The sequence below is a fragment of the Momordica charantia genome, assembly GCF_013281855.1.
Source record: "Momordica charantia cultivar OHB3-1 chromosome 3 unlocalized genomic scaffold, Mcharantia_2.0 BLBB01000003.1, whole genome shotgun sequence".
NCBI lineage: Eukaryota > Viridiplantae > Streptophyta > Magnoliopsida > Cucurbitales > Cucurbitaceae > Momordica > Momordica charantia.
Genome location: NW_028275161.1, coordinates 15214587 through 15228153, shown reverse-complemented (window position 1 = coordinate 15228153; position 13567 = coordinate 15214587). Strand labels below are relative to the sequence as shown.

Below are 13567 nucleotides of genomic sequence, written 5' to 3'. Positions count from 1 at the left end.
AACTCGAAGCTTTGGGTATGCAGCAATCTCTAGTTAGAACCAACCCACAACACCAAGCAAGAATGGATCAAGAAGTTGGGTTGGGCCGAAGGACTGCCTATCTACAAGAAAGGCAGATAGCCCCACAAAGAAGACCCCAAACAATCAATTTGGGACCAAGAAACTTTCAAGAACCACAACATTTTCGTCAAGAAGTTAATCGAAACCCCTGATTTCAGTGAAATGAGCTGATGTTTGATTCCTCGAGCAACGAAGAAGACGAGCTATTAGCCTATGAAGGTGAGAGGTTTGGCAGGTATCCTAACCCAATTAGACAGCAAGAAAACAGTGAATACAAGATGAAAATCGACCTTCCTAGTTTTAATGGCAAGATGGATATAGAGGGATTCTTGGATGGGATAAAAATTTGAGAAAAGTTTTTCAGCTATATGGGTACTCCCGAACCTTAGAAGGTTCGGTTGGTAGCTTTAAAACTAAAAGGGGGAGTGCCTGCTTGGTGGGATCAATTGGAAATTAATAGGCAACGCTATGGAAAGCAACCTATTAGGAGTTGGGAGCATATGAAGAAACTTATGAGAGAGCATTTTCTCCCAATCAATTTTGAACAAATTTTGTACAGTCAATATCAAAATTGTAAACAAGGTTCAAGATCCATAACAGATTACACGGAAGAATTTCATTGCTTGGGAGCAAGAACAAATCTAGTGGAAAGCCAACACTACCTAGTATCACGATACATTCGTGGGTTGCGAGCCAAAATTAAGGAACAAATAGCTTTGCAGCCGATTGGGTATCTAAATGAAGCTATTTCTACGGCAACTACCATTGAAGAACAGGTTAGTCACCGCTTCAAGAAGCAGTATTCAAGAAGGAACAATTGGGAACAAGGAGGGACGCCCAAAAAGAATGCAGCGTCCAGTGATCTTCTTTCTTCTCCAATCTGTAACTCTGCCACAACCAAAGGTAAGCAACCCAAACTAGATCTTGTTAAAGATAAACAAACTGACAATGTTGCAAGAAAGAGGACTGGAAATACGTACAGCCGACCAACATTGGGTAAATGTTTCCAGTGTGGACAAACCAGGCATTTATCTAATGAATGTCCTCAACAAAAAGCTATCACCTTGGTCGAAGAAGAAGATGGCCAAGAGGATAGCAGCGAGGATCATGAAGAGGAAATTGATTATGCAGAACCAGATGAAGGAGAACCGGTTTCTTTTGTTATCCAATGGGAATTGTTGACATCTAAAACCAAAGTAACTTACCAAAGACATGCTCTCTTTAAGACAAGATGCACAATCAATAGAAAGATTTGCAATATCATAGTAGATAGTGGCAGTACCGAAAATGTCATTGCAAGTAAGTTAGCCAAAGCTTTGCATTTACCTTTATCACCTCACCCCACTCCATATAAGGTTTCATGGATTAAGAAGGGTGGTGTGCATCACTGTTATAAGTGTGAGTGTAGGTTCTTCCCTGAGTCAGGACCAAGTGTACAAACCGTTGAAGAGAGGAATCTCATGAGTCATGAAGGCCAGCTTCTTCTATGGAAAAAGTTGAAGTCTCGCATCGAGGATATAGACTTTTTGTAAGATGATTTATCATTGGTCCAACGAATGGTAATCACCAATACTTTTAACATATCAGCGACATATAGCTAACCTGTTGGAGAACAACCCTTCCCTTCTCCCCCCAATTATTGGTGTCAATTATGTGAATTTTCACAATATATCAATTCCCGTTACCCATGCTCTCCTTCTCAGAAAATAAGGTTCATAAAACATTTTGGGGAAGTTATCTTTACTGCTACACAATCAATCTGACACCCTATGGAAGTTCTTGACTGATACTGTTGTTGATGCTTAAGTTGCCTATTAACCTAACTTTAGAACAAGTCATCATATTCCTCTAATCTTTAGTTGCATTACTTTCTTCATATCGTGGTAATACATAAACTTAGTCCAAAAGCCAGGATATATATATATATAAAAGAAAGACGAAGAACAAAAATGTCAAGAGAAAGGTGCCCTTGTGAATCTTAGAAATTTGGTACTAGAAGTTCCACAAATACCCTCTTGTATGAGCACCCTAAGGTGCCTGAACATCTCAAGATGTCTTGGATCCTACCGTCCTATAAAACAGGCGAAGTAATCTAGATGCCCATCTAGATTCAAACGACCTCGAAAGGTTTGCTATGGATTGTTCAATATCAATCACAACCTTACAAAGTTACTTTATGTTATCTTTGTCAACCAAGCTCTAGCCACCAACACAAGCAAGAACACCCTTGTCCCCTCTCACACCAGAGATTCACATTCTCCACAATAAGCAATTTACCAGATTGACAACTAACCAACCAACAAACTATTCCTTATAAATTAAGGGTTAAAAAACATTTTTGGTCCATGTACTTTTGTTAAAGTAATTATAGAGACTAAGGTTGGAGAGGATCCAATATGATGTATTCTCATTATTAAAGTCTATATATATAGACAAATATACAAGGTTGACCTAATCCTATAAGGAGAAGGTAAAGGACAAATTAATATTAATACAAGAATATAAAATATACTAATATCTATACTCTAACACTCTCCCTCAAGTTGGGGCATATATATTAATCATGTCTAACTTGTTAGACAAACAATCTATTCGTGCTCCATTCAATGCTTTAGTAAACATATCTTCTAGCTGCTCTCCAATCTTCACATATCCTGTAGCCACCAATCCTTGCTGTATTTTCTCACGTACATAATGACAATTAACTTCTTTGGTTCGTTCATGAAATACTGGATTAGATGCAATATGAAGAGCTGCTTGATTATCACACCAAAGTTTCATTGGAGTGGTGATGTCAAATCCCAATTCAGTCAGAAGCTGATGTATCCATACTAATTCACACATCGACTGTACCATAGCTCTATATTCTGATTAAGAATTCGAGCGCGACACCACGTTTTGTTTCTTACATTTCCAAGAAACTAAATTACCTCCGACAAATACACAATATCCTGAGGTTGATCTTCTATCTTCCTTAGAACCTGCCCAATCAGCATCTGAAAAACATTCAATATTAAGATGACCATGATCTTTATATAACAAACCACGTCCAGGAGCACCTTTCAAATAACATAAAATATGTTCCAATGCGATCCAACGGTCAGTCGTAGGAGAACTCATAAACTGACTCATAATACTGACTCGATAAGCTATGTCTGGCCTCGTAACCGTAAGATAATTCAGCTTCCCTACTAATCTCCTATACTTCTCAGGATCTTTCAACAACTCCCCTTCCTTTGTAAGTTGTAAATTATGTATCATTGGGGTACTATCCGGCTTAGCAGCTAACTTTCCTGTTTTAGTTAACAGGTCAAAGTATACATAATTACGCTGTGATAAGAGAATCCCCTTCTTGCTCCTTATTACCTTAATTCCTAAGAAATATTTCAGCACTCCCAAATCCTTCGTATGAAATTGACTATGAAGGAAAGTTTTGAGTGATAGGATGTCTGATGAATCATTACCAGTAATCACAATATCATCAACATATACAACCAGTAAGATAACACCAGACTCAGTTTGTTTATAGAAAACAAAATTGTCCGACTTACTCATCTTCATTCCAAAGTTCTCAACCACCTGACTGAATTTTCCAAACCATGCTCGTGGACTTTGTTTCAACCCATATAAGGATTTACGAAGACGACATACCTTTCCATTCTCCCCCTGAGCAACAAAACCTGGTGGTTACTCCATATACACTTCCTCTTGAAGATCACCATGGAGGAAGGAATTTTTAATATCAAGTTGATGTAACGGCCAATGGTGAATAGATGCCAAGGAAATGAATAACCTAATAGAAGCCAATTTAGCAACCGGAGAAAAAGTATCACCATAATCAATTCCATAAGTTTGCGCATATCCTTTAGCAACAAGGCAAGCTTCCAAACGGGCAATGGATCCATCAGGATGAACTTTAACAGCAAACACCCATTTACAACCGATAGGTTTCTTTCCTGCAAGAAGAGACACTAAATCCCAAGTACCATTGTCATCTAAAGCAGTCATTTCCTCCAACATAGCAGCCTACCAACCAAGATGAGACAAAGCTTCATGAATAGTTTTAGGAACAGATACCGACTCATGGGATGCAAGAAACGAACAAGTAGGTGAGGACAAATGGTTATATGAGACAAAAGAAAAAAATAGGATAAGTACATTTACGCTTACCTTTTCAAAGAGCAATAGGAAGGTCACCACTTGTTCCTGGATCCTCACGCAAAGAAGTTGCTGGTATAGGGCATGAGTCCGTAGGAGGTTGCCGACGATAATAAACTTGAGTAATGGTGGGAAGAGAAGGATCAGGCACATAGAAAGATGTATTGCTAGGAAGCTCTCCAATAGAAGGAGAGACAATGAAATAGACAAGAAAGTCATCATCTTCTTGTGAACGCTCCCCCTGACTCGTACTCAAATATGATGAAAAATGAGTATCTTCAAAGAATGTAACGTTGAGAGTGACAAGATATCTATTGAGATCAGGACAATAACATCGATACCCTTTTTGAACACGAGAATAACCAAGGAAAATGCATTTCAAGGACTTGAGGTCTAATTTGGTGAGCTGAGGACGAACAGCACGAACAAAATAGGTGCAACCAAATATTTTAGGTTTAATAGGAAATAAAGGTTGCATAGGACATAGAGTACGATAAGGTATCTCACCCTTAAGAACTAAGGAAGGCATGCGATTGATCAGGAAGCAAGCCGTCGAAATAGCATCGACCCAAAAGTATTTTGGAACATGCATTTGAAACATTAAGGCCCTTGCTGTTTCGAGAAGATGTCTATTTTTCCTTTCTGCAACTCCATTTTGAGACGGAGTATTCAAAGAAATTAGCAAATAAGTTAGGGTTACCTGACATACGATTTGTCGCACCAGAGTCAATGATCCATTTTGATGCGGAGGAAATAAGACATTTACTGGTGTTACCTGACTCAGCGATGGCGGTAATCGGATTAGAGGACGATGCCGTTAATGACTCTTGATACTGTTGGAACTTAGCAAATTCTTCCGCAGGAATTGTAACTAACTTGCCAGCATTATCAGGAGTAGATGCAACATGGGCAGATTGTGTTTTCTGACCTTTATTCAATAGCTTTCTACATTCTCGTTTTGTATGACCAGGCTTATGGCAATAATTGCAAAAAATAATATCTCCTGAATTTGATTTTGGAGCACTAGAATTTCAACATTGAGCGTTCGAAGTCGTGGAATTCCCTTGGTAGGTATTACCACTGTTTCCATTTGTACTACATCCAACCAAAGCACTATTAAACTGAGATGAAAAGACGGGTTGTGACTTCTCAACTCGAAGTACTTGAGTATATGCCTCCTCTAAAGCTGGAATTTCCAAACTAGAGAGTAATTGGTCTTTGGCCACATCAAATCTAAGTGGAAGACCAAGAAGAAAACTGAATACTGCTAGTTGTTCGCGTTGGGCAAGCCGAACTTTTGCATCATTACTATATGGGAGTAATGCATAAATTCGTTTATGTTCCATAAAGTAATTTGTAAGAGATTGGTCACCAAACTCAGGTTGGTAGAAGCGCTTGCAGATTTCAAATATTCGACTAACATTCCTTTTCCAGAATAAAGGAATTCTAAATATTTAAGCAACTCTTTAACCTACTCACATTCATTGACCGCAATAATCACTCTCGATCGAACTCTTGATTTGCAGAACCAGTCGAGCATCATCCCGCAACCAAGTTTTCTTGCTCTCATCCTTAGGTGGATCCTCAGTTATATGATCGTCCATATCAATACTTCGCAAAAAAAGACGAACATTAATTTTCCTTGAAGAATAGTTTGATCCATTCAACTTGTGTTCTGTGACTTTTGATATCATTGAGATCACCTCAGAAGTTACGATTGATTTCTTCTTAACCATAACAAACAAACGAACTTATTTGAACAAAACGATAGAACCAGACCAAACCACCCGAACCAAACAAAACAGATGAATCAAACTGCTGGAACCAAACCGGATTAGGTGTTTTCTGAAACCAGAAACCTTAAGTGCTACCCCACGACAACCAGAGGGGGAAGGCGACGGGTGGCGACTGGCGGTGACGAAAGCACACGGCACCGGCAACAGCGATTGGCGGCGAGACGAAACCCATGAACTGCAATCGGAAAACAGTAGCGCTGGCGAATCAGCAAACGGCGACAGCAGGCGGCGGTAGTAGTGAGTTGAGTTGGATAGCAATGAACAAAACCCTAATGGGCACAAAACCATAATGGGCATCAAAACCCTAATGAGCACAAAAATTTTAGAAGAAACCTAGAGCTCTTATACCATGTACAGACTAAGGTTGGAGAGAATCCAATATGATGTATTCTCATTATTAAAGTCTATATATATATAGACAAATATACAAGGTTGACCTAATCCTATAAGGAAAAGGTAAAGTATAGTAATATCTATACTCTCACAGTAACAATTTAGTCTCTAAACTTTAGTTTGTAATGATTTAGTCCCTGTACTTTCGAATTGATAACAATTTAGTCTCCGAACTGTAATATATAATTTAAAGCTTGTAACGATTTAGTCCTTATCGTGAATTTTTTTTTGTTAAGATTCTTATATATATAGATTGATAAACCAATGAAGAACCAAATATGTTTATATATTATAAAGATTAAATTGTTATATGATAAAATTCGACACTTTAATAAAATCTTTCACAAGAGGGACTAAATTGTTACAATTTTTAAATTATAGAGACTAAATTGTTACAAACTAAAGTTCAAGAACTAAATCATTACTTTAGTGAAAGTACAGGGACTAAATCGTTACAAACTAAAGCTTAAGGACTAAATCGTAACTTTAGTGAAAGTACAAGGACCAAATGTGTTTTTTAACCTAAATTAACACAGTGGTAGACTAACTAATTAACAGCAATATCAATAAAACTAGCTACTAACATGTAAATAAAATATTAACCTAGATCAACCTACATTTATTGATGTTGCTATCTTGTCAATGGAAAATTGAATAAGATGAACTGCCATAATATACATAAATAGATTAAGATTTAGACAATAAAGAAGGCAATGAGAGTCATACTGGAAGTTTCAAAATTTGGCATAATTGTGAAACTTCAGGCTTCAAAATACGATGAAGACTCTTCCGTAGATCAATCAGCTTTGTTATTCCATCAGATCCAACAGACTTGTATTCAAGAATTTTCAAGCTATCATTAGCCATCAAAGATGTGGATGATAGTTGATTCTCAATGTATGGATCATCCTCACAAGCAGCTGAACTATTAGAGGTTTGACATGTATGTTTTGGAGCTCCAGAAGGACCTACACCCAAAGAAAGATGTTAAAGAATGATGGAGATAGGAATGTATGGATGCTGTAAAATTTTCTTTTCTATCACTCAGACAACAAAATAAGGCCGCAAAGCAGAGGCTAGAAAGTATATGCAGAAATGATTTTAAGATTGCAGATACTTGTACCTTCCTTTTCCGTATTGATAAAATTTCCATCTTGTGCAACTTTTACATTGCTATTTGACATCTTCTTACGTTTCCTCGCAGATTCCACAAGCTCAAGTTCAGGTTTCTGTGATGAATCATCAGAATGTTGAACCCTTTTCCGGTTCCTCAGAGATCTATCAGAAGTATATTTCCATTTCGGGCACTTTCCATCTAACAGCTTGGTCCAAAATATGAGGGGATGCATTTCTTCCGTTGATGGCATTTTTAGTTGACCAAGAAGTGGGGAGTGTGCAGAATAGACTCCTTCAACTTGTTGAACTTTTAATATAACACGGGAATCATACTTGTTCGTGCTACCAGCATTTTGTGACATAAGTAATATTAAATCATGGACCACCTCTTTCAAAAGTGTTGTATCTGTCAAGGAATCAGCAGTTTTTTCTTTGTCATGGAACTTCTCTAAGTTAGCGAATAAATCAGATGCTCCCCACATAAGCAGCATATTGGCATGACTCCAGCTGACGTTCTGTAAATTGCCATCCAAATTTCTATTTTGCAAGGACAGCATAAGAACCTTTTCGTCCACAGTACAAGATGAATATAAACGAAAAATTTTTATCTGCTCCAACTGAGAATCAAGGGTTATCCTCTGAAGGGCTCTTAAATCATTCATTGGGGTCCAGTCACTATCATAAATGACAATGCTATCCACTGATGAAAGTTTAATACTGGGGAGGCATGCACGAACTTCTAACAGAAACAAAAATCTTCCACTCTCTAGGTTGTTAAATTTGTTTAGAGCAGCTTGTTTCTTGGAATAAATAAGACCCCCATCAATACGTTCATAAGAATCGGGCCCAAACCTCTGACGCAAAAAATCATCCAAAATATCTCCAATGGAGTCCCTTCCAGAACCACTGATTGACTGCAATTGAAAATTTTCACATAAAATTCCCTCACAGGAATATAAAATGCATTTTACCATTTCATAGATGCAAAGATAAAATTACAGCGGGAGGGAGGGAGAGCAATAGCTTAAAACAAAAATAATGATTTAAACACATGATTTTAGACCATGACAAAAGTAATGAATTCATTCCATATAATAAAATTGTATCCATCTTGTTCAGTAAAATGCTAAAAAATGTGGTGTATTAAGCTCCAATTGTAAATTTGACCTGAAAATTAGACGTTCAACTTCCAAAGACCAAGAAGTCTTTTAATGAGCCATATTTTCTAACCATGCAGTAGTCTAAGAGTCTGTAATCACCTAAATTAAGAAAATTTGTAATTGATGGAAACAATAAAAAATCAGTAGGGCAGAAGGAGAGAAATAATACTTTTTCAACTATCTTGTACTGTTCAAGCAGAATTATGACTCTTAAAAGTATACCACGGACACTGCCGACAAGGTAACAAAGGACTCAGTAACAGTTACAGAAACCGTTTGACAACTAGTCTAGTGGCTGAATTACCCCATTATATCAGCGTTCTGCATAAAAAGAAAAACTTTATAGCAAGCTTGATCACACAGTGAATCTATCTGGGGTATGGATGCTCTTAGGTCTTCTGGCAAGTATTAGTATCTGGCTTCATGCCATACAGAAAGCCTTTTGGGGGAGAGTTGGAAGATCTTGCAAGCTTATCCCACAGAACTTGGGGAAGGTGTCATTAATGTGATGAGATGGAGTTATGAGAGGAACATTGGAGGCTATATTACTAGAAGCGTGTGCAAATTCAACAAGGTAAGTGATGTGTTAAACCTGATCAAAGTTCCCTTGAATAACAAGAAGTTTTACTTCATCAAGCCTCAAAGAAACAACCACCGTTTCTTGCATTGAAAAATACCCAGTCTCTCGTAAACAAGCCTCCTTTTCCCTAGAAGAGAAGGTCTATGGGCTCCCCTATGGCTACTTCTAACCATTTTTCCCTTCATATGGATCCCAACTGTTAGAAATTACCCACTATTAGAAATTACCTTAACTTTTTTACTATTATATATTAGTTGAAAATTCTTAATTAAAATTTTAGGAGATAGACAACTTACCTTCTCTAGCTGATTCTTTCCATCTTTTATATCATTGTATAATGTATACATAGAGTATTCTATTGAAAACTCAATACAATTGAATTCACTATTCACCAAATTACATGGTATCGGAGCAAGGAAACCCTAGTTCTTCTAAAAACCCTAAATTTTCAGAAACCCTAGTCACCGCCAATCTCTAGACGTTGCTGGATCTCACTGCATCTTTAGACTCGCCTTTGATTGATGCATCCTACCTAGCATAGCAATTCTCTTTGTTTTGGCCGATGAAGATGTTGTTGGTCGCTTGTTCCCATAACATCGCAATTTTTGTTTGTGTCTGCCATTTTTGTGCTTTCATGGTTGATCGATTTCTTTGCTATCAATCGATCACTTCTGTCACCTTGGATCGCATCTGCCGCACTGGTGAATTCGTGTTCGTGTCCAATCTCGTCAACCATTTGCTGATTCACATTGTTCGCCGTTTGCCTATTTTTTTGCTTGCATCGTTGTTTCAGCTTGTTGTTGGTTTTCCTTTTGGTGTTGCATCTAGAAATTTTTGGTTTTGAAGTTCCTGACCTTCATCTTCGTGACCATGTCCAAGAGCATTGAGTCATCAAAGACCAATGAAAATACTGGAGCTGTAACGATTGTTCCTAACAATCCCAGAGATATACAAAATATTTAACCTAGGTACCGTTTGGATGGAAAAAATTACTTGAAACAGTCTCAATTTTTCAGGACTTTTCTAAAAATGGAAAAGGAAAAATCAGCCACATTATGGAAACTAGACGAAGAGTGGGGACCCGAAATTTAAGGCATGCGATGAAGCTAATTCTACGATAATGTCATGGTTATAGAGTTCAATGGTTCCCAGATGTATTTTCTTAACTTTAGCCATGGAAATTTGGGACATGATTACGCAACCCTACTCCCAGGCACAAGATGCAGCCCAAATCTATGACATGCAAAAATAGGCCCTTGAAAGAGAGAGAGAGAGCCAAAGACGTCAGGTAAAGGGTTACGTGATCAAAGAAGTTGTATAATAAATGTACAGATGTGGTTACATTTAGAAGTTTGGTGTAAAACCAAGTGAGAGTTTTCTATTTCACTTTTGAATAATTCCTTCGAATACAACAAGGGTTGGTTTTTATAGATAACCAACCTAACTAACTAACCAACGGCTAAATGAAAGACACCAATGGCTAACTAAAAGACCTACTAACCAACGACTATTTTACAATATCTCCTACATCATATTCCCTCCGTCTCAAAGGAAAGCTCGACCACTAGTTTATGTGGCTAATTGGAAAGCATCTACAGCATGATATTCATGTAGGTCTAATACATTAAATATGGGATTGATGCGTAGATCAGTGGGAAGGTTGATCTTATAAGCATTGTCACCATATTTCTCCAGAATTTCAAAAGGGCAGATCTTTTTGTTGAGTAGTTTGCGATATGTTCCTGTCGGAAATCTGGACTTTCGTAGGTAGACCATCACTAGATCGCCTATTTTGAAATGTTTCTCCCGACGATGGCTATCCGCATTTGCCTTATAGGTTGCCGTAGCATTCATCAAATTCTCTATGACCTCCTTATGTAGTTCCACTATCCTTTCGGCCATGTGCTCAGCTTCCTGATTAAAATCAACATTAGAAGGGATATTAGCTAAGTCCACAGTAAGGCGGGGAAGTTTAGTATATACTACTTCAAAGGGGGACTCGATTTTTCATATGGTTGTAGGCAAATTCAGCCTGCACGATTGTAAGGTCCCATTGCTTCGGTTTAGTTCCACCAAGGCATTGTATAAGGTTCCCCAATGTTCGGTTAGTGACCTCGGTTTGGCCGTCGGTTTGTGGGTGGCTGGTCGTGCTAAATTTTAACCCTGTATCAAATTTCTTCCACAAAGTTTTCCAAAAATAGCTCAAAAATTTCACATCTCTGTCAGAAACTATTGTTTTCAGAATGCCATGTAGGCGCACAATCTCACGAAGAAAAGATTGGCCACATAAATGGCATCCGATGTTTTTTTGCAAGGTAAGAAGTGGGACATTTTGCTAAATCTGTCCACCACAACTAGAACCGAATCATAACCACGTTGAGTCTTTGGTAATCCAAGGACAAAGTCCATAGAGAAATCTTCCCAAATAGACCGAGGGATTGGGAGTGGGGAGTATAACCCGGTATTTTGTGCTTGACCTTTAGCTTTCTGACAAGTGAGACACCGGGTAACAAAGTTATATACGTCTTTTTGTCAAGTTTTTCCTCAATCTTGGTAGCCTTTGTTATAGCATCAAAAAGGAATCCAATTGGTTGGATATCCATCTGATCTTGTATATCTTCGTGAAGACCATCAACATACCTGGCAATCTTATAGTCCTATGTTTCGGTCAAGTTGGTTCGTGCTCCCAGACGATGGAATTCCTCAGTATAATCAACAATGTTCTTGGTCCCCTGTCGACATCGCAAATACTGTTGATACAAGAGCTGCTCAAACTTGGTTGGCAGGAAGCGTTCGCGTATTAACTGAAGCATGTGCGGCCAACTGCGAATAGGATGTTTGCCCTGCCGTCGGCAATCAACCTCTAGTTGATCCCACCAGGCAGAGATGCCAGATTTTAGTTTGAAGGCAACCAACCGAACTTTCTTATCCTCCGGGGTATTGGTATATTAAAAAAAAATTTCTATGTTCTTGACCCAATCCAAGAATGCTTCAACGTCCATTTTCCCATTAAAGGTTGGAAGGTCAATTTTCATCCGAATGTCGGTGCGAACACCCCCTCCATTATGAAATCCAAAACGATCGAAGCGCTGGTTCCCCCGAAGAAAGTCCTCCTCTTCCCCTGAAAAATCTGAATCTTGGATCCTCAGTTAGAGTTCTTGCTGTCGTCGGTCCTGTCTGTCGATATTTCTTGCAATAACGGGAGTGGGTGATCGGTTTCTTGGCTAGTATGCATGTGCTTGTTCCCGGCGACTACCGCGATTGCCCAGATCATCCCATAGCCGCTCTTGCTCAAGTGCTATATTTTCCAGATGCTTGGACAGGTTTTCCATAAGCCCGTGGTTCGTCTGTACACTGGAGCGAACCTCTCCCAAGGAATCTTCCACTAACAGTAAACGATCGGTGGTGGATTTTGGTGACAGAGGTTGGTGTGCCAAAGGATCCACTGTGGTTCCTTTGTCGGAAGTCGTTGTGTTCTTCCCGGCCATCAGGTCCTAAGTTTCGAAAAAGGGCTCCAATACCAATTTGGTGTAAAACCAAGTGAGAGTTTTCTATTTCAGTTTTGAATAATTCCTTCGAATACAACAAGGGTTGGTTTTTATAGATAAGCAACCTAACTAACTAACTAACCAACGGCTAAATGAAAGACACCAACGGCTAACTAAAAGACCTACTAACCAATGGCTATTTTACAATATCTCCTACATCAAAGTTGTTTAATAAATGTATAGATGTGGGTCAACTAAAGAAAGAGGATGATCATAATACCAAAAAAATTAATTAATCACATCAAGAAATGGAAGCCCACATATATATATATGTACACACACATACATATTTGGAAAGGAATCAAAATTTTATTTCCACCAAAGAGGCCTAAGATTACTCTTAGAAGGCATCAATTTTATACCAATTTGAGAATTCTCTGAGCAGGATGCAAAAGACTACCATGTTTGACAATAATTTTTGTAGCTACCTCTGCATTCATGTGCCATAGGCGAGATCGTTGCATGGTTGGCCTTCTCTAAAAAATGTGCCAAAGGAGAGTGGAGAGTATGGAAAGTATCTTCCCTGACCTTTATTAATCTCAATGACAAGCACACACCTTACTTTATTTTCCACCCATCATATTCGTGAGCCTAAGGCCACTTTAACTATAATTCTCATGGAGTAGTTTAGATAAGCGAAAAAATATAAAGAAAAAATAAGTATGAGTGGTTCAAATAACAATCCAAAACAAAGAGTTCATTACATCTAGATTTGAATACGGCCACCATCTGCTCCATAAATGTTAAAAATAATTG

At 38.3% G+C, this 13567-nt stretch overlaps 1 protein-coding gene and 1 pseudogene across 5 annotated transcripts in view; both read right to left on the bottom strand.

Annotated features, from left to right (window-relative positions):
- Positions 1-13567, bottom strand: part of MOM (ATP-dependent helicase family protein) — an 84005-nt gene that overhangs the window by 13146 nt on the left and 57292 nt on the right. For all 5 annotated transcript variants that reach the window (XM_088121669.1, XM_022297231.2, XM_088121672.1 and 2 more), the window contains 2 exons: positions 7531-8437; positions 7134-7375 (listed from right to left, as the gene is read on the bottom strand). In XM_088121669.1, coding sequence (XP_087977795.1) covers positions 7134-7375; positions 7531-8437 — 1149 coding nt within the window. The remainder of the gene's footprint in view (positions 1-7133; positions 7376-7530; positions 8438-13567) is intronic.
- Positions 4775-5564, bottom strand: LOC148212453 (uncharacterized; annotated as a pseudogene).